This window comes from Bombina bombina, chromosome 4, assembly GCF_027579735.1.
Source record: "Bombina bombina isolate aBomBom1 chromosome 4, aBomBom1.pri, whole genome shotgun sequence".
In the NCBI taxonomy this organism is placed as follows: Eukaryota; Metazoa; Chordata; class Amphibia; order Anura; family Bombinatoridae; genus Bombina; species Bombina bombina.
Window position 1 is genome coordinate 263,799,484 of NC_069502.1, and position 27,162 is coordinate 263,826,645.

The 27,162-nt window shown below is 42.9% G+C and overlaps 1 protein-coding gene across 6 annotated transcripts in view; it reads left to right on the plus strand.

Annotated features, from left to right (window-relative positions):
* SAP130 (Sin3A associated protein 130) overlaps positions 1-27,162 on the plus strand; it is a 260,377-nt gene that overhangs the window by 186,654 nt on the left and 46,561 nt on the right. For 3 of the 6 annotated variants that reach the window (XM_053709948.1, XM_053709946.1, XM_053709949.1), the window contains exons 16-18: positions 989-1,093; positions 1,708-2,012; positions 20,131-20,382. In XM_053709948.1, the coding sequence (XP_053565923.1) occupies positions 989-1,093; positions 1,708-2,012; positions 20,131-20,382 (662 nt within the window). The remainder of the gene's footprint in view (positions 1-988; positions 1,094-1,707; positions 2,013-20,130; positions 20,383-27,162) is intronic. The other 3 variants (XM_053709947.1, XM_053709951.1, XM_053709950.1) reach the window with 2 other exon arrangements.

The following is a 27,162-nucleotide window of genomic DNA, read 5'->3' on the forward strand; positions in this document are numbered from 1 at the left end:
CGCCAGTCTTCTGCCCTTTTTATTTGTTTCCCTTGGATACATTAGGGTCAGAAAGTTTCTTCTATTTTTCCTTCTCATGGGTTGAGAAGTATATTTAATTTTGCTATGACACTGCTGGTCAGCAGCCTCATGAGGGAATTACGGTTCTTTCTATGAGAGCTGTCCCCTCTTTTTGGCCTTTCAAAAATGTAAGCTTCTGTGGTACAGATTTACAAGGCTGCAACTTGGTCTTTTCTGCATACTTTTTCCAAGTTTTTTAAATTTAATACTTTTTCCTCGGCTGAGGTTTCTTTTGGGAGAAAGGGTTCTTCAAGCGGTGGTGCCTTCTGTTTAGGTCACCTGTCTTGTCCCTCCCTAATCATCTGTGTCCTCTAGCTTAGGTATTGGTTCCCACTAGTAATTGATGATGCTGTGGACTCACCATATCTTAGGATACCTGGTAAATTTCTTTCTTTCCGGATATGGTGAGTCCACGGCTCTGCCCTTTATTTTAAGACCGTTTTTTTTATTAACACCTCAGGCACCTCTACACTTTTGTGTTATCTTCTTTTTCCATTTCCCTTCGGGTGAATGACTGGGGGTTATGGGTAAGGAAAGTGACGTTTAACAGCTTTGCTGTGGTGCTCTTTTGCCTCTTCCTGCTGGCCAGGAGTGATATTCCCACTAGTAATTGATGATGCAGTGGACCATATCCATAAATAAATAAATTTATCAGTTGAGCATAAATTATGTTTTTTGTTTTTTTCTGGTTAAATTAATGTTTACTTTTTCTTATATAGCCAATTGCAGGTTTTATATGTGCCTCCCATATCACTCTCTTTAACATCACTCATCCATGGACCTTATTCGTTTTCGCAAACTGTAACATAATAGCATAATCTTCTTGCTCAATAATAAGTTTAGTAGAAAGTGGTCTAAATACCACTGTTAATGCCTTAGAAAGATGTATTTACTTGACAGTCTAGTAACTTTATCTTTTCTTTTTAAGACTGTCTGTTCGGAAAAATCTGATCCCTTCTCATCCTGGTGATGCAGTTAGTCCTCGTCAAGACAGCTCCTTGCGCAGCACATCTGCCTCCCCTCGACCTGCTGGGTACGTTTTGGCTATCAAACTCTGAGATTAAAATCCTCCATGTGTCAAAAGTAAATCAATACAAATTTTTTGCATAGGAAATTTGCATATCTAATATCTAATTTGCATATCTTACCCAGAATCCTCTTTTGCATTGGTAACAATGTACATGGAGTTTTACTGGGGAAAAGCAATCGGGGAACTTGCGGGATGTGCTAATTTCCTATGCAGGATTTTAATCTCAGATTTTTATCTCCACCATAATTATAATGAATTTTGATTTAACCCTGCAATGAGCTTTACCGAAGCAGCAACCAGAAATCTATCTGCTACTGACGAGTTCCAAAAACAACGAAACAGGCTGTCTAGCAGTGGTTTCTGTATTGCTGCAATCACCGCTGTGTTAAAACAGCATTTGAAGCAAAAAATCTGAGATTTTGCATATCTTACCCAGAATCCTTTTGTGCATTGGCAACAATGTACATGGAGTTTTACTGGTGAAAAGCAAGCGGGAAACGTGCCTGGATGTACTAATTTCCTATGCAAAAAAATTGTATTGATTTATATAACTTGACAGTATTTTACATCAAGTGCTCTAAAATGAAGTGTTAAATTAACCTTTCATTCTTTTGTAGAAATAAACCCAAAGCTGAGATTCATATTTCTGTGATACCTGGAGTCACAGGAGATCCTGGTACAGGGGGTGAACAGCCAAGTGCAGCAGCATCCCTCCCATCTTCTCACCACCCTACAGCTGCTGTACCCAGCCCTCCTTCTCAACCCGTTCCTCTGTCCAGCAGCATACACATTCCCCCTACTGCTGTCCCTGCCTTGTCTACACCACCTCCACTCCTGAATAGTGCTCAGCCTGGAGTGCCCATACCTGAAACAAAGGTTAAAGAGGAAGCAGAACCAATGGACATAACAAGACCAGTTTCAGGTTGGTACATTTCTGCCATGCTTCTAAATTATCTACCAGATCTTCTTTCTTTATATATTTTTGTAGCATACCTGGTACATCCCATTGACAATAGTTAATATATTGACGGATATTATCTGGGCTCAGGAATATATGACTGGACAGTAAGAAGTATACCTGGATACACGTACACTCTGCTATATTGGAGAATATTATTACATACACAGTTTAGTATATGGTGCAGGTGGGATTATCAATTTCTTCAAATATATATATTTCTCTTGTAAGGTGTATCCAGTCCACGGATCATCCATTACTTGTGGGATATTCTCATTCCCAACAGGAAGTTGCAAGAGGACACCCACAGCAGAGCTGTAATATAGCTCCTCCCCTAACTGTCATAGCCAGTCATTCTCTTGCAACTCTCAACAAGCTAGGACGTTGTAGGAGAGAGTGGTTAAATATAGCTAGTTTATTTTCTTCAATCAAAAGTTTGTTATTTTTAAATAGTACCGGAGTTGTACTATTTTATCTCAGGCAGTAAATAGAAGAAGAATCTGCCTGAGGTTTCTATGATCTTAGCAGGTTGTAACTAAGATCCATTGCTGTTCTCACATATGTCTGAGGGGATTACACAGATGAGGTAAAACTTCAGCGAGAGAATGGCGTGCAGTTTATTCTGCTATCAGGTATGTGCAGTTATAATTTTTTCTAGAGATGGAAAACACTAGAAAATGCTGCTGATACCGGATTAATGTAAGTTAAGCCTGAATACAGTGATTTAATAACGACTGGTATCATGCTTACTCCCAGGGGTAATACCCTTATGATATTGCAATATAAAACGTTTGCTGGCATGTTTAATCGTTTGTATATATGCTTTGGTGATAAAACTTTATTGTGGCCTTGTTTTTTCCACATGGCTGGCTTAAATTTAAACTAGAAACAGTTTCCTGAGGCTTTCCACTGTTGTAGTATAAAAGTTACAGTTGGTGCAGTTAAAATTACAAACTGTGACATCCAGCTTCCCTCAAAGGCCCTCTGAATGCTATAGGACATCTCTAAAGGGCCCAAAGGCTTTCCAAAGTCGTTTATTGGGGAAGGTAGGGCCACAGCTTGCTGTGGCAGTTGGTTGTGACTGTTAAAAAACGTCTATTTCGTTTTTTTGATCCGTTTTTTGAACTAAGGGGTTAATCATCCATTTGCAAGTGGGTGCAATGCTCTGTTAGCCTATTATACACACTGTAAAAATTTCGTTTGATTTACTGCATTTTTTCACTGTTTTTCAAATTCTGAGGGGGAAGTTATGCCAACTAACTTTCCCCACGTGTTAGACCCTTTGACTCCCGCTTAAGGGACTCACGCTCAAATGGCGCCAAGTACATCTAGGGCGCCCATAGCGTTTACTTTACAAGACATGGCGGCAGTCATGGATAATACACTGTCAGCGGTATTAGCCAGACTACCTGAACTTAAAGGTAAGCGAGATAGCTCTGGGGTGAGACAAAATGCAGAGCATACTGACGCTTTAAGAACCATGTCTGATACTGCCTCACAATATGCAGAAGCTGAGGAAAGAGAGCTTCAGTCAGTGGGTGATGTTAATGACCCACCTGATTCTAATATTTCTACATTTAAATTTAAGCTTGAACACCTCCGCGTGTTGCTTAGGGAGGTTTTAGCTGCTCTGAATGACTGTGATACCATTGCAGTGCCAGAGAAATTGTGTAGACTGGATAAATACTTTGCAGTGCCGGTGTGTACTGATGTTTTTCCAAATACCTAAAAGGTTTACAGAAATTATTAATAAGGAATGGGATAGACCAGGTGTGCCGTTCTCTTCCCCTCCTATTTATAGAAAAATGTTTCCAATAGATGCCACCACACGGGACTTATGGCAGACAGTCCCTAAGCTGGAGGGAGCAGTTTCTACTCTAGTAAAGCGTACTACTATCCCTGTCGAGGACAGTTGTGCTTTTTTTTTTTTTTTTTTTTTTTTTTTTTTTTTTTTAGATCCAATGGATAAAAAATTAGAGGTTACCTTAAGAAAATATTTATTCAACAAGGTTTTATCCTACAGCCCCTTGCATGCATTGCCCCTGTCACTGCTGCTGCGGCGTACTGGTTTGAGTCTCTGGAAGAGGCTTTACAGGTAGCGACTCCATTGGATGACATACTTGGCAAACTTAGAGCACTTAAGCTAGCCAATTCTTTTATTCTGATGCCATTGTTCATTTGACTAAACTAACGGCTAAGAATTCTGGTTTTGCTATACAGGCGCGCAGAGCGCTATGGCTTAGATCATGGTCAGCTGACGTGACTTCAAAATCTAAGCTACCTAACATTCCCTTCAAGGGGCAGACCCTATTCGGGCCTGGTTTGATGGAGATTATTGCTGATATCACTGGAGGAAAAGGTCATGCCCTTCCTCAGGACAGGTCCAAATCTAGGGCCAAACAGTCTAATTTTCGTGCCTTTCGAAACTTCAAGGCAGGTGCGGCATCAACTTCCTCTAATGCTAAACAAGAGGGAACTTTTGCTCAATCCAAGACGGTCTGGAGACCAATCCAGACCTGGAAAAAAAGTAAGCAGGCCAAAAAGCCTGCTGCTGCCTCTAAGACAGCATGAAGGAACGGCCCCCTATCCGGTAACGGATCTAGTAGGGGGCAGACTTTCACTCTTCGCCCAGGCGTGGGCAAGAGATGTTCAGGATCCCTGGGCGTTGGAAATTATATCCCAGGGATATCTCCTGGACTTCAAAGTTTCCCCCCCAAAAGGGAGATTTCACCTCTCACAATTATCTGGAAACCAGATAAAGAGAGAGGCATTCTTACACTGTGTACGAGACCTCCTAGTTATGGGAGTGATCCATCCAGTTCCAAAGGAGGAACAGGGACAGGGTTTTTACTCAAATCTGTCTGTGGTTCCCAAAAAAGAGGGAACCTTCAGACCAATTTTGGATCTAAAGATCTTAAACAAATTCCTCAAAGTTCCATCATTCAAGATGGAAACTATTCGTACCATCCTACCAATGATCCAGGAGGGTCAATATATGACTACAGTGGATCTAAAGGATGCTTATCTTCACATTCCGATACACAAAGATCATCATCGGTTTCTCAGGTTTGCCTTTCTAGACAGGCATTACCAGTTTGTAGCTCTTCCCTTTTGGATTAGCTACAGCCCCAAGAATCTTTACAAAGGTTCTAGGGTCGCTTCTGGCGGTCCTAAGGCCGCGGGGCATAGCAGTAGCCCCTTATTTAGACGACATCCTGATACAGGCGTCAAACTTCCAAATTGCCAAGTCTCATACGGACGTAGTACTGGCATTTCTGAGGTCGCATGGGTGGAAAGTGAACGAGGAAAAGAGTTCTCTATCCCCACTCACAAGAGTTTCCTTTCTAGGGACTCTGATAGATTCTGTAGAAATGAAAATTCACCTGACGGAGTCCAGGTTATCAAAGCTTCTAAATTCCTGCCGGGTTCTTCATTCCATTCCGCGCCCTTCGGTGGCTCAGTGTATGGAAGTAATCGGCTTAATGGTAGCAGCAATGGACATAGTTCCGTTTGCACGCTTACATCTCAGACCGCTGCAACTATGCATGCTCAGTTAGTGGAACGGGGATTACACAGATTTGTCCCCTCAACTGAATCTGGACCAAGAGACCAGAGATTCTCTTCTCTGGTAGCTATCTCGGGTCCATCTGTCCAAAGGTATGACCTTTCGCAGGCCAGATTGGACAATTGTAACAACAGATGCCAGCCTTCTAGGTTGGGGTGCAGTCTGGAATTCCCTGAAGGCTCAGGGATCGTGGACTCAGGAGGAGTCTCTCCTTCCAATAAATATTCTGGAACTAAGAGCGATATTCAATGCTCTTCAGGCTTGGCCTCAGTTAGCAACTCTGAGGTACATCAGATTTCAGTCGGACAACATCACGACTGTAGCTTACATCAACCATCAAGGGGGAACAAGAAGTTCCCTAGCGATGTTAGAAGTTTCAAAAATAATTCGCTGGGCAGAGATTCACTCTTGCCACCTATCAGCTATCCATATCCCAGGTGTAGAGCACTGGGAGGCGGATTTTCTAAGTCGTCAGACTTTTCATCCGGGAGAGTGGGAACTCCATCCGGAGGTTTTTGCACAACTGATTCATCGTTGGGGCAAACCAGAACTGGATCTCATGGCATCTCGCCAGAACGCCAAGCTTCCGTGTTACGGATCCAGGTCCAGGGATCCCAAGGCGACACTGATAGATGCTCTAGCAGCGCCCTGGTCTTTCAACCTGGCTTATGTGTTTCCACCGTTTCCTCTGCTCCCTCGACTGATTGCCAAGATCAAGCAGGAGAGAGCATCGTGATTCTGATAGCACCTGCGTGGCCACGCAGGACCTGGTATGCAGATCTAGTGGACATGTCATCCTTTCCACCATGGTCTCTGCCTCTGAGACAGGACCTTCTACTTCAGGGTCCTTTCAACCATCCAAATCTAATTTCTCTGAGGCTTACTGCCTGGAGATTGAACGCTTGATTTTATCAAAGCGTGGCTTCTCTGAGTCAGTTATTGATACCTTAATACAGGCACGAAAGCCTGTCACCAGGAAAATTTAACATAGGATATGGCGTAAATATCTTTATTGGTGTGAATCCAAGGGTTACTCATGGAGTAAGGTCAGGATTCCCAGGATATTATCTTTTCTCCAAGAAGGTTTGGAAAAAGGATTGTCAGCTAGTTCCTTAAAGGGACAGATTTCTGCTCTGTCTATTCTTTTGCACAAGCGTCTGGCAGATGTTCCAGACGTTCAGGCATTTTGTCAGGCTTTAGTTAGAATCAAGCCTGTGTTTAAACCTGTTGCTCCACCATGGAGCTTAAATTTGGTTCTTAAGGTTCTTCAAGGAGTTACGTTTGAACCTCTTCATTCCATAGATATCAAACTTTTATCTTGGAAAGTTCTGTTTTTGGTAGCTATTTCCTCGGCTCGTAGAGTCTCTGAGCCATCTGCCTTATAATGTGATTCTCCTTATCTGATTTTTCATACGGATAAGGTAGTCCTGCGTACCAAACCTGGGTTCTTACCTAAGGTGGTATCTAACAAGAATATCAATCAAGAGATTGTTGTTCCATCCTTGTGTCCTAATCCTTCTTCGAAGAAGGAACGTCTATTACACAATCTGTACGTGATCCGTGCTTTAAAGTTTTACTTACAAGCTACTAAAGATTTTCGTCAAACATCTGCTTTGTTTGTTGTCTACTCTGGACAGAGGAGAGGTCAAAAGGCTTCGGCAACCTCTCTTTCTTTTTGGCTAAGAAGCATAATCCGCTTAGCCTATGAGACTGCTGGACAGCAGCCTCCTGAAAGGATTACAGCTCATTCCACTAGAGCTGTGGCTTTCCACTTGGGCCTTTAAAAATGAGGCTTCTGTTGAACAGATTTGCAAGGCGGCGACTTGGTCTTCGCTTCATACTTTTTCAAAGGGGCAGGAAGGGACTAAATACGTAAAATGTGTTTAAAAAATATCACATTTCTTAATACATATATGTATACCTGAACCATTAAAAGTACATATGATAAACCAATACAGTCAAAATGTACCTCTGACGAAGCAACCAATCGTGTTGCTAAACGCGTAAGGCTCCGCCCCCCGCCACACGTATTGCCCGATACTTCCTGATCACCGGCTCCTTACAGCACGCTATATCACACACAAACTGTGTGATCGTGCCTGTTTGGTGTCCGTTGTAGAGTGGGCTTGGACTCTTTTATTACCATTTGTGATACACGTAGCAGCTAAATAACGAAGGGTCATTGTGAGTTATAATTGCATACTACTGCCCTACTCGTTCGTGCTGCATATTTATGTATTATAGTCAAACATTTTGACTGTATTGGTTTATCATATGTACTTTTAATGGTTCAGGTATACATATATGTATTAATAAATGTGATATTTTTCAAACACATTTTACGTATTTAGTCCCTTCCTGCCCCTATATACCCCTACGGTCCCCATTTTGGAAAAGGAATAATGATCCACAGCAACAACTGGGAAACACAGACAAGACTACCACAGCCAAAAAGACCTAATGGGAAGTGGAAGGTGGTGAGCAGAAAGAGAGATCAACTATAACCTGTGTCTTATCTATACCTCATATCGAGTGAGGTTAAATCACGTGAGTGGTTCTACTGCTATTTTATTTATTCACCTACTGATGTAAACAGGCTTCACTAGGAGTGCCCTTCTTGTGCGCTTCTCTATCCTTTACTATTTCATATATATATATATATATATATATATATATATATTTGCTGTTTCATCAGTAAATATTTATGTAGCCATAACAATAAGATTCTTGAAAACTCCTGTGGATCTTAAGGGTATATAAATATTCATCTCTTTGCAGTAAAATAACACAATCAGAATTATTTTCAACCTTGTTACCTAGGCTTTTAGTATGATATTGGCCTGTATGACCTAAGAAGTTTTTCCACGTCTTTGAGATAAAGTATAAGTGGGTCTTTCATTCACCTCAGAGATGGCGGGGGCAATAAGAAGCAGGAACTGCTTCTTAAATATGTGACTGCAGGCTCGAGGTTGCACCTCAAACTCTCAAATGCAGCTTAATAAATTTACCTCTCAGTCTTTCAAAAGAATCTGTCTTCCAACCTTAAGTTAATTAGCTGCTTGTTCAGGTAGTGTACATGGTAAATATGAAAAGTTCCATACTTCCATGTTTGTACATAACAAATTGGTAAAAAGTTAATTACACTTAAACAGTTTATGTAAAAGTCGTATTATTATTATTTTACTTTTGTTTATGAAGCGCCAACATATTCCGCAGTGCTGTCCATGGGTACAATTCATTTAAATAAAACAATGATATAAAACTTATAAGACAAGATTTCAACTATATATAAGGGGTGTAAACCTGAAAAGTCTTTGAATAAACAATAAACCTTTGCTGTGCTTAAATCCAGAGTGCTATATATATATATATATATATATATATATATATATATATATATTCCTTCTAAATACAGGGAGAGTCCACAGCTGCATTCATTACTTATGGGAATACAGAACCTGGCCACCGGGAGGAGGCAAAGACACTCCAGTCAAAGGCTTAAATACCTCCCCCACTTCCCTCCTCCCCGAGTCATTCTTTGCCTTTCGTCACAGGAGCTTGGCAGAGAAGTGTCGGAAGTTTTTCGGAGTAATTCCTTAGGAAGGGTATCTGCCCTTAGAGATGGAACTGGAGTTTTAAGTAGTCTTGTCAGCCTCTCAGTGAGAGCAAGTTAGTCTGGAGATGCAGGGATCGTCTTTCTGCGAAACCATCCAGACTCAAATTAACAGCTCCTATAAGCAATCGGCGTTAACAAGTTTCGCTGCTTTCTTCACTCAAGTCCATGTCAGAGGCGCTGCTACTATCTGTCAAACTTGAAGAGCCGTGTTGCTGTTCCACGGAATGGATTCCGGTAAGATTGTTTCATTTTTTACACTCCTGTTAATGATAGAAGGCAGGGTCTCAATGGGACAACTTTATCTTTATGCAATCAAGTGTTAATATCTCCTTAGGGGGATTATTGAACAATGGGGTCTTGTTAATCATGTTTGTTATGTGATTTTGACTGCGTATGTGTAGGAGACATTTTGGGCTCATAGGCTGATACGGAACATACATGGTATAGATTTGCACAGTTTTATTAAGCTGGCGCACTTTTCCTTAGCAGGGGTGTTCCTGCATGAGGCACCATGTGACTGGTAGTAGTCACGGCTTGTTTCCATCTTAATGGGAGGAGAGTCCACTGCTTCATTTATTACTTGTGGGAATAAAGAACCTGGCCACCAGGAGGAGGCAAAGACACCCCAGCCAAAGGCTTAAATACTTCCCCCACTCCCCTCATCCCCCAGTCATTCTTTGCCTTTCTTCACAGTTGGCAGAGAAGTGTCGGAAGATTCGGAGTAGTCTCTTATGGAGGGTAGTACTCTTCGCAATGGGACTGGAGTTTTAAGTAGTACTTTCAGTCTCTCAGTGAGAGCGCATGCTTGAAAGTTAGAGTCCGGAGATGCAGGGAGATCCCGACTCAGATTAACAGCTCCATAAGCAATCAGCGTTGACAAGTTTCGCTGCCTGCTTTCTGCTCTCAAGTCCATGTCAGGAGCGATGCTACTAACCTGTCACACTTGAAAGGCTGTGTTCCTGTTTCATGGCATAGATTCTGGTAAGATTGTTCCATTTTTTTTATACATGTATGATAATGCTAGAAGACGGGGTCACAGTGTGATTCCTTTTATCTGTATAGAATCAAGGGTTAATATCTCCTGAAAGGGTTTATTGAACAGGTGAGATTTTATGGGCTCATAGGCTGTTACGGAATATACAGGTTTCACTTTCACTTTGAGAGCCATGCAGCTTACAAGCTTGGCGCGCTTTTCTCATAGCAGGGACGGTCCTGCATTGTGCACCATGTGATTCATTCCCTTTTTCCTGACCGGGTGTCTATCAGAGAGGAGTCCTAACTCTCTGTACTGTCTGGGTCATGGGAGGTGGTGAGTGCCACAGCTATTGGGATATAAAGGTGCAGTTTTTTTTTTTTTAATAAAATGTTTTATTTCTATAGTTCTCCAGTTATTGCACTAGCGATGGAGAATTCTGTTACTTGGAGGGCTCGCCCTCTATTCCTAAAGAGTAATTCCTGTTTATAAGGTGAGGAGGCCTTAGTACCGCCCCCTCAATTATGTTCCATATGTCTTGATGATGTGATATCAAACATGTTTGATACCACTGAGCTGTCCACCTCTGAGGAGTTGTCGTCCAGTGAGGTGCGTACCCTACATGCTTATCTCTCTACACATGCAGTAGCATTCCTGATCCTCCATCTGGAGGGGGACATGTTTTCACCAGACGTTACTGCGCAGCTCAGACGGCAGTGTCTGCGTCATTTAATGCTTTACCTCGCCCTGCTAAGCGCAAGCGAAAGGTTACATATTGTACTCCTTCCCAGAGTACATCAGATAATTTATTGGATTTAACTGATAGGGTTATCAGAAGATAAAGTTCTTTCTGAGACTTCAGAGTATGAACATTCTTGGTCGGAGTCTGCTGTCTCTAAACCTCCGGCTGCGGTGGAACCAGACTTTAGTTTTAGGAATTGCGCTTTCTTCTAAAGGAAGTTTTTTGGCGAATTCAGTGATTCCAGAGGCCAAATTGCCTGAGGAACCGTTAATTCCTAAATTGGATAGAGTTTAAGGACAGGGTGGTACCTTATGCTTCCCTGCTCCTGTTAGATGGTGAACATTATTAAGAATGAATGGGACTGGATTGTTCCTCTCTTCTCCCTTTAACAAATCGTTCCCGGTCCTGGACTCTCAATGGAGTTGTGAGGTTCCGTCCTTAAAATGGATGGTGCTATCTTCACCCATGCTAAACGTATTACTATCCCATTTCAGAATAGCTCTTCATTTTAAGAGCCCATGAATAAAGGATGAAAACTCTGTTAAGAAAGTTGTTTTCAACATACAGGATATTTGTTTCAACCATAGGCGTCCGTTGCCGCGGTTGCTGGAGTAACTACCTTCTGGTGTGACTCCTTATAAGATGATCGGGGTGGAGAGGTCCCCTCAACGTTACTTAGGAAAGATTTACGGCCTTGAGGGTTGCTAATTCTTTTATCTGTGATGCTATTAGGCAGATTATTCGCCTAAATGCTAAAAATTCAGCCTTTTCTGTTCAGGCCCGTTGGGCTCTGGCTGACGTCATGGTCTGCGGATATGACTTCTAAGTCTAAACTTCTTTCCCTCCCCTTTCAGGGAATGATTTTGTTTGCTCCAGGCCTGGACTCCATTATCTCCACAGTCACAGGGGGCAATGTTGCCCATCTACCGCAAGAGACTATGAACGAGTCTAAGGGACAATTTTCGTTTTGATAAAGCCCATGTCAGCAGTCCTCCGCTAAACCTGAGCAAACCAAGATCTCTTGGAAGCTGGCCCAGTCCTGGAATAAATTCAAGCAGAGCAAGAAGCCCGCCAAGTCTAAGTCGGCATGAACGGCGTGTCCCCGGTCCTCTTCTGGATTGTGTAGGGGGCAAACTGTCTCTCTTTTCAGTCGCTTGGTTCAGGGACGTGCAGGATCCATGGGTCCTGGAGATCATAGCTCAGGGTCACAAGATAGGTTTCAAGTCTCAACCACCCAAGAGCAGTTCCTTCTCTCTCCTGTCTTCCTGACCAGAAAGGAGGGAAGCCCTTCTGGTGTGCGTACGGGATCTGTCTTCTTATTTATTGTCCTGGTGCCTATCGCAGTGAGAGGTTTGGGATACTATTCAAACATTTTCAAGGTTCCAAAGAAAGGAACCTTCTGTCCGATTTAGACCTGAAGTGCTTAAACAAGGTTTTTAATGTCCCCTTGTTCAAGAGGGAGACAATAGGTCCATTCTTGCCCTCGTTCAAGAAGGGCAGTTCATGACCACGATAGATCTGAAGGATGCTCCCTTCACGTACCAATTCTCAAAGGCCAATTCCAGTTCCTAGGTTTTGCGTTCCTGGACCAGCACTTCCAGTTTATTAATCTTCTGTTTGGTCTAGCTGGTATAGTGGTGAGCATAACTGCCTTCCAAGTAGTTTACCCGGGTTTGATTCCCTGTCAACGCAGCACTCTCCAAGAAGTTTTTCGGAGAATGGACCATTCAGAATCTCTCCTCAGTCGTCTTCGATCCCATGGATGGAAGATAAATCTAGAGAGAGCTCTCTTGCATCGAGTACCAGGGTGGAATTCCTGGGTACTATATTAGTCTCCATAGACATGAGAATTTTTCTAAAGACCAGAGATGTTGCAGGCTAGCTTCAACATGTCTTACCCTCCAGACCTCCTTAAGGCCATCTGTGGCTCATTGTATGGAGGTGATTGGTCTCATGGTGTCCAGCATAAACATTATTTCCTTTGCCTGGTTTCACCTCAGACTGTTGCAACTGCACATGCTGAAGCAGTGGAACGGCGTACATCGGATCTGTCTCAACAGATTTCTCTGGGCAACAGATCAAGAGAATCACACTCTGGTGTTTTTATCCGGATCACTTGTCCCAAGGGATGTCAGTCTCAAGACCATCCTGGGTGATTGTGACTATGGTTGAGAGTCTGTCAGGATGGGGAACTGTTTGGGGTGCCAGGAAGGCTTAGGGCCTATGGACTCAGGAGGAAAAGCTCCTTCCCGATAGCATTTAGGATCTTCGGGCAATATAAAATGCTCTAATGGCTTGTCCTCTGCTGGGTTCGTCTCAGTTTATCAGATTCCAATCGGAGAATATATCCTCGGTGGCTTATATCAACCATCAAGGGGGAACGAGAAGCTCCCTAGCTATGAGGGAAGTATCTTGGATTTTGGAGAGGGCATAGACCCACATTTGTTTGCTGTCAGCGATCCACATTCCGGGTGTGGACAACTGGGAAGCGGATTTCCTCAGCAGACAATACTTTAATCCGGGTGATTGGTCTCTCCATCCCGAGTGTTTGCGGAAATCTTATGACGTCTCATTACCAAGTTACCCAGATATGGGTCGAGGTACAGGGATCCTTAGGCGGAGCTAACAGAAACATTAGCGAGGCCTTGGAGTTTTAATCTAATTTATATTTTACGGCCGGTACCACTACTTCCTAGTGTAGTGGCTCGAATCAAGCAGGCGTCAGTGATACTGATCGCTCCGTTTTAGCCGCAAAGGATATGGTTTGCAGACTAGTGGGGATATCGTTAACTCCTCCGTGGAAGTTGCCTTGTCGCAGGGATCTACTGACCTAGGTCTCTGTTTATCTATGTCTAGATCTCTGAGGCTGACTGCGTTGAGATTGAACGCTTAGTCCTAGCCAAGAGAGGGTTTCTGAGAGGGTTACTTTTACTCTCATTCAAGCTCATAGCTGGTTGCTCGTCACATCTATCATAAGGTGTGGAGGACCTACCTATTCTGTTCTCCAGGATGAACTGGAGAAGGGCTTTCTGCAAGTCCCCTGTGGGGACAGATTTTGGCCCTGTCTGTGTTTCTGCACAAGAGGTTCGCTTAGCTTCCTGATGGGCAGTCACTTGTTAAGGCTTTGCTAGGATCAGACCTGTGTTTAGATCTTTTGCTCCTCCTTGGAGTTTAAATCTTGTTCTTTAGGTTTTGCATGGGCTCCGTTGGAGCCTATGCATGAAGTACATATTAAATTATTTTTTTGGAAGGTTCCTTTTCTACGGGCTATTGCTTCTGTGATTACTGCCTTGCAATGTGTCCCTCCTTATCTGGCTTTGCATGCTGGTAAGGCTGTTCTACGAACCAAGTTAGATTTTCTTCCTAAGGTTGTGTCAATTCGCAACATAAATCAAGAGTTTGTGGTTCCTTTCAATGTAATTCTGGATGTGGTTTGTGCCTTGAAGTCTTATCTTTAGACCACGTAGGAATTTAGACAAACTTCTTTCTCTGTTTGTTCTCTTTCTGGGAAGCGGGGGGGGGGGGTCAGAGGCCTCTTCAACTTCCTTATCTTTTTGGCTGAGGAGTGTCCTCCGTTTCACATTGAGACAGCGGGACATAAGCTTCCTCTGAGGATTACGACTCATTCAACATTCTGCCTCTTCTTGGGCCTTTAACAACGAGGCTTCTATGGAGCAGATTTGTAAGGCGGCTACTTGGTCCTCTTTACATACTTTTGCAACATTTTACAAATTTGATGTTTTGGCTTCCGCGGAAGCAGTTTTTGGGAGAAAGGTTCTGCAGGCTGTGGTGCCCTCAGTATATAGGGTCCGCCTCCTTTAACCTTTACCGTTTTACCTCTAGAGCTTGGGTATTTTTTCCCACAAGTAAGGAATGAAGCAGTGGACTCTCCTTCCATTAAGATGGAAAACATAAATTATGCTTACCTGATAATTTCATTTCCATCTGTGGGAGGAGAGTCCACTGCTCCCGCCTGTTTCTCCGGGGGGCGGACCTAAACTTAATATTATTCTTCTGGCACCATTTATACCCTGATATTTTCCTACTCTTCCTTGTTCCCTTGGCAGAATGATTGGGGGATGAGGCGAGTGGGGGAGGTATTTAAGCCTTTGGCTGGGGTGTCTTTGCCTCCTCCTAGTGGCCAGGTTCTTAATTCCCACAAGTAATGAATGAAGCAGTGGACTCTCCTCCCACAGATGGAAATTAAATTATCAGGTAAGCATAATTTATGTTTTTTCATTTCCGATTCCTGACCGAGGGGCTGCGGAGAAGAGTTAATTTACCTATCTGGGCTATAGGTGGTGGTGAGTGCCCCAGCCTTTTTGGGGTTTAAGGTATCAGTTGTTTTTTTTACTTAAAAATTTAAATAAAACTGTTATTCTAGAGAGGATTCCTCTGATACAGATTTTGATACCTGCGTATGTTGTGAGGTGGCCTTGGTAGACCAGCCCGCTAAATTATGTTCCGTATGCCGCAATAGGATGTTCTCTTCAAACAATGTTGAGACGTTAGAGACCACTGAGACGTCTACCTCTGAGGATTCCTTGCCCCGTGAGGTGCGTTCCCTAGAATCTTCTCCTACACTTGCAGTTCCCCTAAATACATTTACTCCTTCGTCTGAGGGAGACTTTTTTCCACCAGAGGTTACTGTGCGTTTTCGCATGGCCATCTCTATGGCTTTAGCGAGTTTGCCTCTTCCTGCTACGTGCAATTGAAGGGAAAATCCGTGCTCTCCTACCCATGGGTCGTCTTGTAAAATGACGATTGTGCCCGATCAGTCATCTGGGTATACGGTTTCCTCTGAGGCTTCAGAGGTAGAACCTCCGGGGTCGGAGTTTCCTGATTTGACTTCTCCGACTGAGGAGGATTTGGCATTTAGATTTAGAATGGCACGCCTGCGTTTACTTCTGAGAGAGGTTTTGGTGATGTTAGAGGTTCCCAGTCCTGATCAGTCAGGTGGATTTCAGTCCTCTAAATCAGATAACGATCTTGATTAGACAGGTGTAGAGGGTTGGATCCTCTTCTTTATCGTCTATATGTATATAGTTACAGAATCCCAGTCCCGAGCTCTACGGGGGGTTGTGTTGTATAACAGGCAGGGCCTTTTTTGTTTTAGTTTGCACACCCTTTTGACGTCCCTTTTTGTGCGTTTAACTATTTTCATTTCTAATCCGTTTCGGATAGTTTTTGTTTTAGAGCTCGGGGTTCTTGTGGAAACTCTTTTTAGGAAGAAGTTTCGTCACTTGGGTTGTTTTTGGTTATATCGACTTTGATGATCGTGATGGTTTGAGTCTTCCGATGGAAGCTTCTAGGTCTCTGTTCGAGGTGATGATTCCCTCGATTATCTAGAGATAAGAATTGAAGCCTTGGAGCTTATTTTCTTTATTTTGTTTATTCTCTGTTTTCCTAGCACTGCTGGAACTTAAGAATTTGTCATTTCTTTATGTTTTTTATGACAAGACGTGTCGTACCCTTGATGACGGGCAGGACCTGTTTTGGGTAATAGTTAGGTCTGTTCTTCCCTTCTACTCTAGAGAAGGAGCTCTTTCTAGTTATTCTGGTCCATGCAGAGCAGGTCTATCTATACCGTAGGACAGGCAGGACCTGTCTTAGGTTCTTCTGGATGGGCACTTGATGCTGGAGTCTTGTCCCGGTACTCTTCGCAGTGTCATTACACTGTTGGTGTCTGATCCAATAAGGGGAGGGGTTGCCCTTCCTTTTTGGGTCAGATGATTTTTAAGCAGAGCTTATTAGATCTCTTTGTTCAGAGACAATACACTGTTCTCTCTACCTGGATTTAGGAAGAAGGATGTCTTTCCTGTCTAGAGCAGTCCAGTGTAGCCTGGTGGTTATCTCTGTGGCTTTGCAACTCGAAGGTTGATGGTTTGAATCCAGCTGCTGACGCTGGATGTCCATTTAAAACATCCTTGTTTAAGCAGGTCTGGTTCTTAGGGACCGTTTTCTTCCGGAACCTCGCTTGGCTCCTAAGTTTTTTTGGGGGGGTCTGGGGTTTAATGTGGCAGTAGCCTGTTTCTAGGTGTTGCGGTGGCTCCCTAGTCTTGGCGGTTCTGATTTTTCCAGCGTCTGCTAGTAGACCTTTTGAGATTTGCTTCCTGCCGGTTCCATCGTCAGAGGTGGACCTAGACCTGAGTTCTGGTGTTGGGACCAAGTTGGATCCTTTGAATGCTACTTGGTCTTTCAGACAGGAAGGCTCTTTGCCTTAGAGCTTAAGAAGTTAGAATTACTTCATCGGGTTCTGCCCTCCAATTCACCTTCAGGCCTTCATTGGCACTGTGGTGGGGGGTGATGGATTCAGCCCAGGCCGAGTCTTCGACATATCATTGGGTTTTTGTCTCTGTCTTAGCAGTCTTTTTGGATTACCGGTTGGGGAATCGTTCTCCAGTGTTCGGTCCAGATCTCCTGCTGTTGGGGATTTTTATCCTCGTTCCCCCGGGGCAGTTTTGTCTTGGTCTCTTCCCTGTCAGCAGGGTGAGAGTGTTTTCTGGGGTATGTGGATCAGAATTTTCTTCCAATTATCCTTGGGTTTTTTTCAGTCGAGCATTTTGCTCTGAGGTCTGGTCTTCTGGGTCCATGCCAGTCAGGACCTCTTGGTGAGTGGATTATTTCTGAGTTAGTGAGTTCCTCCTGCGTAGACGGGAGGGTCTCAAATTTGGTGGTGGGCGGGTGCCTACTACGGTTCTTGGCAGCAATCCATTCTCTGAGCGTGCTCTTCAGGAACGGATGTTCCTTATGATCATCCATTTGATCTAACTATCCAGAGGTTTTCGAATGTGTAGCTGAGGAAAGCAGATCAAGTTTCCGGCCTAGCAAGCTGTAGGCTTGGCTTTTGAATCCTGCTTTGGCAGTTTTCTTAATTCTGAGGTTTATTTTAACCTTCTTTTCGGCCATGTCACTCCTTTTCGAGGATAGCTCGATCCTATCTGGAGTGGGCGTCAGTGAGACTGTTGCTCCATTTTTGCCCGCGAGTTCCTAATCACGGTTTAGAGGCTCGCTGCCATGAGAGTTCCCTTGTTGCAGGGATCTACCGGGTCAGGGTCTCTTTGCCTCTTGGGATTTTTTCTTCCGGGGGAAATTGCAAGGGGTCACTTGGACCTAGCCGAGAGGTTTTTTTCTGAAGGGTTTCGGTCCTTTCCTTCAGCTCGTACCTGGTTCCTCATCTCCTATTTTAGGCGTGGACTCCCCCCTCTCTTTTTGTCGGGAGGAACTAGCTTGTCCTGACCTCCTTCTGGATCCTGGAGTATTCTTCTTCCCCTCTAAAATGCGCTGGTGAAGGGCTTGTCTAGCTAGTTCTTGTTCGAAAAGGCAGCCTGCAATTATAGCCTGTTGGTTAGCTTAGCTGCCTGGCAAGCGGAAGGTTGCAGGTGGATACCAGCTGTGGTTCCTTTCTCTGGTATGTGTTTTCGCAAGCAGTTTTTGCTCTCCGTTTGTGCTCTAGTTCCGGAGGTTCATTAATCTTCCAGGTGTTCAGTTGTTTTTGCTAGGGCACTGCCTGCGGCAGGGCCGGCAAGTCAATTCCTTGCTCCTTTTGGGGTTGGATTTATCCTTCAGTAGTTGCATCGGGTTACCTTTGTACCTGTACAGGAGAGGTGGTCTTTGAATTCTTATTCATGGACCTATTTCGTCTGTAGATTGTTTTTCTATGTGTCATAGTTTCTGTGTTGCAATTGGCAATACGTTCTTCCTTATTGTGGTCTACCTTCTAATTAGGCTATCCGAGTTTTTTCTCCCTAAGATTGTCGTAATCCTTGTCCAAATGGGAAGAGGTTCTTCCTTTTTGGGGAATCTTCCCTTGAGGTTTCTGTCAGAATTCATCAGAATAGACAGTTTTTTCCTTTGTTATTCATATCTGGGGAGTGCAAGGTTTTGGAAGCTGATTAACTTCCTCCTTGTTGGTGGAGGAGTGTTTTTTGCTGGTTCTAGGAGACAGCGGGACGCGAGCCTCCTCAGAGGTTTATGGCTTAGTTCGATTGCAGTGACATCCTTTTTGGGTCTCTGACATGATATAGTATGGTTCTGATTGTTGGGCGGCTGCTTGGTCCTACTTAACGTTCTTTTTTTTTTGGCTTCTATCAAGGAAGCCTTCGGGAGTTTGGTTTTCTTGCAGGCTGTGGTGCCCTCAGGTTGGGCCGCCTCTTATTTGTACCGCCCATTAGCATTCAGTGTCCTCTGTAGCTTGGGTATAATTTCCCACAAGTAATGAATGCAGCTGTGGACTCTCCCTGTATTTAGAAGGAAAACATAAATTATGACTTACCAGATAATTTCCTTTCCTTCGATACAGGGAGAGTCCACAGCTCCCACCCATGCTCTCCGGTGGGTGGCCCTAAATTTAAGTTCTTTACTTTTTGCACCTTTTTTACCCTGATATTTTTTCTACTGTTCCTTGTTCCCTCAGCAAAATGACTTTGGCTGGGGTGTCTTTGCCTCCTCCTGGTGGCCAGGTTCTGTATTCCCACAAGTAATGAATGCAGCTGTGGACTCTCCCTGTATCGAAGGAAAGGAAATTATCTGGTAAGTCATAATTCATTTTATATATATGTGTATATAATTTGTTTGTAATAACAGAAGGGGACAAGTTATCATACTTTATGGCGTTGTATGTATTTGACAAATACAATTTTGTGAAAAACTTACTGAACATAAGGAACTGTCGACATTGGATTTGGTTTTAATCTAATAGTGAACTAGAACAATAAAGTGGAATATTGTATTTGTTGTTTTTACATTCTGTATTCAAAGTAGAACTGGATTTCAGTGTTGTCAGTTTGGGTATGTCATGACATTTATCACAGTATTCTTTTCATTCTATCCCAATACCACTCCTTTTTTTTTCCTTTTTTTCTGTTCTAATTTTTCTAAAATAATTTCAAAACATTTCTTACTTAGGCAGTTGGAATATGTGATGATCTTGCATTTCCTAATGCTAATTTCCTAATATTTATAGGGATTCACAAAGTGTTAAGATGTGGCCCTTTTTGGTGCAAATTATAGTCCATTTCAGAGAGTAATACTGAAGAAACTAAAAAATGTTAGTCTTTTGATAGTTTAAGTAGAATATTTTGAAAGTGCAGTTTTTGATGTTACCTATTCAGTTCAGTACTTTGTTTCATTATTATCTCCTGAAGGATTCATGTAATATTTTTGTCTCTACATCTTGTTCTTCAGCAGTGCCTCCTCTGGCCCCCAGCTCAATCTCTTCTCCACTGGCTCTGCTGGCCAATAACATCTCTATTCCTGTTGGGGAGTTGCCACCAGGTGCCTCGCCACGCAAGAAACCACGAAAGCAGCAGCACGTTATATCCACTGAGGAAGGTGAAATGATGGAGACCAACAGTACTGATGAGGAGAAATGTCACACCTTAAAACCTTTATTAGCCCGCCCTGAAAAGCGCAAGTCTCCTCCAAAGGAGTATATAGGTATAAATCACCAGGTGCAATGTCCATCTAAATAGTGTGTATATGGGCAACTCCTCCATATTTTTTTTTTCCTTTGTTCATATACACTGTATAAATGTGTACATTGCTGTACATGTTATCTCTAAGGGAATAGTAAGGAAAAAAGACAAAGGTTTCTTAAAGGGACACTATAGTTCGAAAATACATGCTCTGTTTCGTTAGAGCATATAATTGTACGATTAGCAACCCTGCAGTAACCCTGTTTACCCTCTTCAAAGGAGTTATACACGTTAGAGCATGTCATTTTCTCTTGTTAAGTGTATCCTGTCCACGGATCATCCATTACTTGTGGGATATTCTCCTTCCCAACAGGAAGTTGCAAGAGGATCACCCACAGCAGAGCTGCTATATAGCTCCTCCCCTCACTGCCATATCCAGTCATTCTCTTGCAACTCTCAACTAAGATGGAGGTCGTAAGAGGACTGTGGTGTTTTATACTTAGTTTATTTCTTCAATCAAAAGTTTGTTATTTTTAAATGGTACCGGAGTGTACTGTTTATCTCAGGCAGTATTTAGAAGAAGAATCTGCCTGCGTTTTCTATGATCTTAGCAGAAGTAACTAAGATCCTTTGCTGTTCTCACATATTCTGAGGAGTGCGGTAACTTCAGAGAGGGAATAGCGGGCAGGTTTTCCTGCAATAAGGTATGTGCAGTTAAAATATTTTTCTAGGGATGGAATTTGCTAGAAAATGCTGCTGATACCGAAGTAATGTAAGTAAAGCCTTAAATGCAGTGATAGCGACTGGTATCAGGCTTATTAATAGAGATACATACTCTTATAAAAGTGTATTTTAAAACGTTTGCTGGCATGTTTAATCGTTTTTTACATATGTTTGGTGATAAAACTTATTGGGGCCTAGTTTTTTCCACATGGCTGGCTTGAATTTTGCCTAGAAACAGTTCCCTGAGGCTTCCCACTGTTGTAATATAAGTGGGAGGGGCCTATTTTAGCGTTTTTTTGCGCAGCAAAAATTACAGACACAGACATCCAGCTTCTTCCTGCATGATCCAGGACTTCTCTGGAGGGCTCAAAAGGCTTCAAAAGGGGGGGAGGAGCCAACTCTGAAGGTGAACGGTCGCACATCGCAGCAGCTCCAGTTAACTACCACATAAAGATCAAATTTGGCGACCGTTCTGACCTTTCATAATATACCATTTCAGTGCTTTTCAGAGTCCAGAATCCCTAAGGGCTTGACACTTTAAGTTGGGGGCGTTCTGTGACTGACACTTTGCCGCTCTGATATCTACCCTTCTACCGCTCACTGACTTTGGGAGCAGCCATGTTTTTTTTCCCATGTAAGAACCAAAGGAGAGCGAGAACCTAGCTACTTGGTGCCCTTTTGTAATAGTGGGGTCAGGCGTTACCTTAAGCCCTCAGCATGGATATATCAACATTTATTCTTGTGGAGCTTAAAAACCTACTGGATGATTATCAAGCGGACTTTGAGAATCTGTTCAAATCTACATCCCAGACAACTGGCGCAGCTGAAAATATGGACCGAAAAGATATGGAAGTAGAGAAGCCTGAGACCCTATGCTCTGATGCTCAGCTTGGTGCGTTAAGTGCATCGTCCCAAACGACTCATCGCAGTGAGACGGAATCCCTATGCACACCTCCTCTGTCAGCCAACCTCCAGCTAGCTGCAACGTCTCCCGCCCAGGGACTTCACCTAACATCACAGAGGCCTCATTACAATAAAGCGCTACTAAGCCATATTACACAGGAGCGGAGCATCGCAGTGTATGGGGAGGCATATGCGGTTCAACCCCCTCTTGTGAGAATATCTCTTTCGGGTTGGGGCTACAGCATGACCATGGCAGACATTCTTAGAAAGGCTCGCTGCCACGGGGCTCTGAGACAGATCATGCGAGCGCAGTCAAATGCCATCATCCCTCGATATGTGGAGCAGTGTCTGCTGCCAGACATGGTGGTAACGATCCTAAGAGGTATTGGCTAACTGGACTGTTATACATCTCACTAAGACCAATATGTTTCCTACGGTCTTGCGAGTGCCATAAGTTTTGAAGAAGCCTTGTTTGATTTCCCCTGGACTTTTTCTAGACTGTTTGACGTGTACTGAGTTGCCGACTCTGTTTACATGCAGTTCCTTTGTTATGTATAATAGTATGTTACAGTTTATGTTCTTGGCTTGTTAATGTGCTCATCCCAATATTGATTGAAATTTACCACATTGCCTGAAGCTCATTTTTACTCAGTTCATTGTAGACTTATATGGCCACTATATCAAGGGATGATTACTGTGTCAGACCTTCCGATCTTGTGCTTTTTTAATCTTAGCAATGTAGCCTAGATATAATGGGTGGTCATATCCTCCACATATTGCCTCTTTAATGCTCACTTATTCTATGTTGGGGGGGTATATATTGGTAACAACATTAAGGCTTCAGTGTATTACTGTTTGCTCTCTCTGTTAACTTTTAGTATATTCGCACGTGTGCTTGGCTCCTCCGAATTCTTTTTCTTTTCTTTTACATATATATGTGGCCTTTTCCTATGTGGGATCATGTGTGATGGGCATTGGGCCCGTGCCCAATCACCAGGTCTCTACTAAGTACATAGTAAATATGTGTTTTTCAATTAGATTATAACTACCCTTCTGTTCTACTTAACACCAGCGAAGGCCACATGACAATACTATTGCTTGTATAGAAGTAGATATGCCACTACACTTTATAAATATAGAATCTTTACTAGGAGTCTGTGAGCACTCTGGTTTATCTAGATGAAGCATATGGAACCTACTTAGCAGACTAGTCCTATCTATTAGTATAGAACTACCCTTAGACCCACCTTATATAGTATATAGGGGCTGCATGATAATATCATTAGACTATCAGTAGATTTTATACACTTAAGATTGGAATATACATCTCTGTTTTTGTGTATGTTGAAATCTGCGACTTGCTGGTCACTGTTTTATTCTTTATCTATATTTTTATCTCAACGCTGTATTAGCCTCATTTTTGTTCCATTAGTTACTTAGGTTATATTTTATTACCATTTTGTGTTATCAGAACGTGATATTGTATACCACACGTGCCGATCGTGTTACACATTTAAAGTTGAGTCATAGAGCACATTATATTTGCTAAACTTAACCCAAAATAACATCTCAATTATTTAGAGCTTGGCAGGTTTATAAGAGGTGAGAAGTTACAATCCGTTTGTTATTAAGCTTGACTGTTTAGCCCATAAGTATCTTACCAGGTGCTCCTCCAGTCTAATTTAAACTATAAGGTGCAAATGCATAACTTGTTGGGGCACACATAGACATAATGCAATGCATAGTTTTAACTAGAAGCTCACCACGATAGCCCTGATGTAGGCAGGTCCTACATTACTAATATCACTTATACCTTTATTCTCCTACGTATCCTGAGTAAGCTTCATAAGCTATGTCAGCCCTGTGAATTTAGAACTTGAGGCTCTCTTGAATTAGGTGTAACTTTAGCCCAATTTATAGTTACTTCATAAGTTACTTACCGCACCTCAATAACCACCTCCTCCCCCCCCCCCATACATAATATACCTCCTTGTTAAGGAGATTTAACTTAGCGGTTTGTCTTGTCTATACCGCACCCTACCCTATCATTATAATTACAGCTATAAAATGCCAGTTGTTCATATTGTGAACCACACCGTAACTCTATTTACCTTTTGTATAGTAATGTTAAAAACTAGGAAAAAATGAGGTTTGATAATGGAGGTCCAAATGTGATCTCTTTAGCTGAGACACCTTCCATACCTTGATTAGTCTTTCTTGAGGTCCAAGAGTGGCCACCTTTATTTATTGGGAGGTATACCGTATATCAGGCAGATTACTTGAACACTAAGGTCTTGTATATTGTCACTGCTTAGTACTATACTGTTAGTTTCTCATTGATCTTATTGTGATATTTCGATGTATACTTTTTCTTTTTGTATGCCTGTTCTTTTTCAACCTCAATAAAAAAAAAAAAAAAAAAAAAAAAAAAAAAAGCTTCAAAAGTCTTATTGAGGGAGGTAAAAAGCCACAGTAGAGCTGTGGCAGTTGTTGTGACTGTTTAAAAAAACGTTTTTGTCATTTGTTATTCCGTTTTTGGTATTAAGGGGTTAATCATCCATTTGCAAGTGGGTGCAATGCTCTGCTAACTTATTACATACACTGTAAAAATTTCGTTAGTGTAACTGCATTTTTTCACTGTTATTTCAAAATTTGTGTTTCTTAAAGGCGCAGTAACGTTTTTTATATTGCTTGTAAACTTGTTTAAAGTGTTTTCCAAGCTTGCTAGTCTCATTGCTAGTCTGTTTAAACATGTCTGACACAGAGGAACCTACTTGTTCATTATGTTTGAAAGCCATGGTGGAGCCCCATAGGAGAATGTGTACTAAATGTATTGATTTCACCTTAAACAGTAAAGATCAGTCTTTATCTATAAAAGAATTATAACCAGAGGGTTCTGTCGAGGGGGAAGTTATGCCGACTAACTCTCCCCACGTGTCAGACCCTTCGCCTCCCGTTCAGGGGACGCACGCTAATATGGCGCCAATTACATCAGGGACGCCCATAGCGATTACCTTGCAGGACATGGCTGCAATCATGAATAATACCCTGTCAGAGGTATTATCTAGATTGCCTGAATTAAGAGGCAAGCGCGATAGCTCTGGGGTTAGGAGAGATACAGAGCGCGCAAATGCTGTTAGAGCCATGTCTGATACTGCGTCACAGTATGCAGAACATGAGGACGGAGAGCTTCAGTCTGTGGGTGACATCTCTGACTCGGGGAAACCTGATTCAGAGATTTCTAATTTTAAATTTAAGCTTGAGAACCTCCGTGTATTGCTTGGGGAGGTATTAGCTGCTCTGAATGACTGTAACACAGTTGCAATTCCAGAGAAATTGTGTAGGCTGGATAGATACTATGCGGTGCCGGTGTGTACTGACGTTTTTCCTATACCTAAAAGGCTTACAGAAATTATTAGCAAGGAGTGGGATAGACCCGGTGTGCCCTTTTCCCCACCTCCTATATTTAGAAAAATGTTTCCAATAGACGCCACTACACGGGACTTATGGCAGACGGTCCCTAAGGTGGAGGGAGCAGTTTCTACTTTAGAAAAGCGTACCACTATCCCGGTTGAGGACAGTTGTGCTTTTTCAGATCCAATGGATAAAAAATTGGAGGGTTACCTTAAGAAAATGTTTATTCAACAAGGTTTTATTTTACAGCCCCTTGCATGCATTGCGCCTGTCACTGCTGCGGCGGCATTCTGGTTTGAGGCCCTGGAAGAGGCCATCCATACAGCTCCATTGAATGAAATTATTGACAAGCTTAGAACGCTTAAGCTAGCTAACTCATTTGTTTCTGATGCCATTGTTCATTTGACTAAACTAACGGCTAAGAATTCCGGATTCGCCATCCAGGCGCGTAGGGCGCTATGGCTTAAATCCTGGTCAGCTGACGTGACTTCAAAGTCTAAATTACTCAACATTCCTTTCAAGGGGCAGACCTTATTCGGGCCTGGCTTGAAGGAAATTATTGCTGACATTACTGGAGGCAAGGGTCATACCCTTCCTCAGGACAGGGCCAAATCAAAGGCCAAACAGTCTAATTTTCGTGCCTTTCGAAATTTCAAGGCAGGAGCAGCATCAACTTCCTCCGCTTCAAAACAAGAGGGAACTGTTGCTCATTCCAGACAGGCCTGGAAACCTAACCAGTCCTGGAACAAGGGCAAGCAGGCCAGAAAGCCTGCTGCTGCCCCCAAGACAGCATGAAGGAACAGCCCCCTATCCAGAAACGGATCTAGTGGGGGGCAGACTTTCTCTCTTCGCCCAGGCGTGGGCAAGAGATGTTCAGGATCCCTGGGCGTTGGAGATCATATCTCAGGGATATCTTCTGGACTTCAAAGCTTCTCCTCCACAAGGGAGATTTCATCTTTCAAGGTTATCAGCAAACCAGATAAAGAAAGAGGCATTCCTAAGCTGTGTGTAAGACCTCCTAGTAATGGGAGTGATCCATCCAGTTCCGCAGACGGAACAAGGACAGGAATTTTATTCAAATCTGTTTGTGGTTCCCAAGAAAGAGGGAACCTTCAGACCAATCTTGGATCTAAAGATCTTAAACAAGTTCCATCATTCAAAATGGAAACTATTCGGACCATCCTACCCATGATCCAAGAGGGTCAGTACATGACCACAGTGGACTTAAAGGATGCCTACCTTCACATACCGATTCACAAAGATCATCATCGGTTCCTAAGGTTTGCCTTTCTAGACAGGCATTACCAATTTGTAGCTCTTCCCTTCGGGTTGGCCACTGCCCCGAGAATTTTTACAAAGGTTCTGGGCTCACTTCTGGCGGTTCTAAGACCGCAAGGCATAGCGGTGGCTCCGTATCTAGACGACATCCTGATACAGGCGTCAAGCTTTCAAATTGCCAAGTCTCATACAGAGATAGTTCTGGCATTTCTGAGGTCGCATGGGTGGAAAGTGAACGTGGAAAAGAGTTCTCTATCACCACTCACAAGAGTCTCCTTCCTAGGGACTCTGATAGATTCTGTAGAGATGAAAATTTACCTGACGGAGTCCAGGTTATCAAAACTTCTAAATGCTTGCCGTGTCCTTCATTCCATTCCACGCCCGTCAGTGGCTCAGTGCATGGAAGTAATCGGCTTAATGGTAGCGGCAATGGACATAGTGCCATTTGCGCGCCTGCATCTCAGACCGCTGCAATTATGCATGC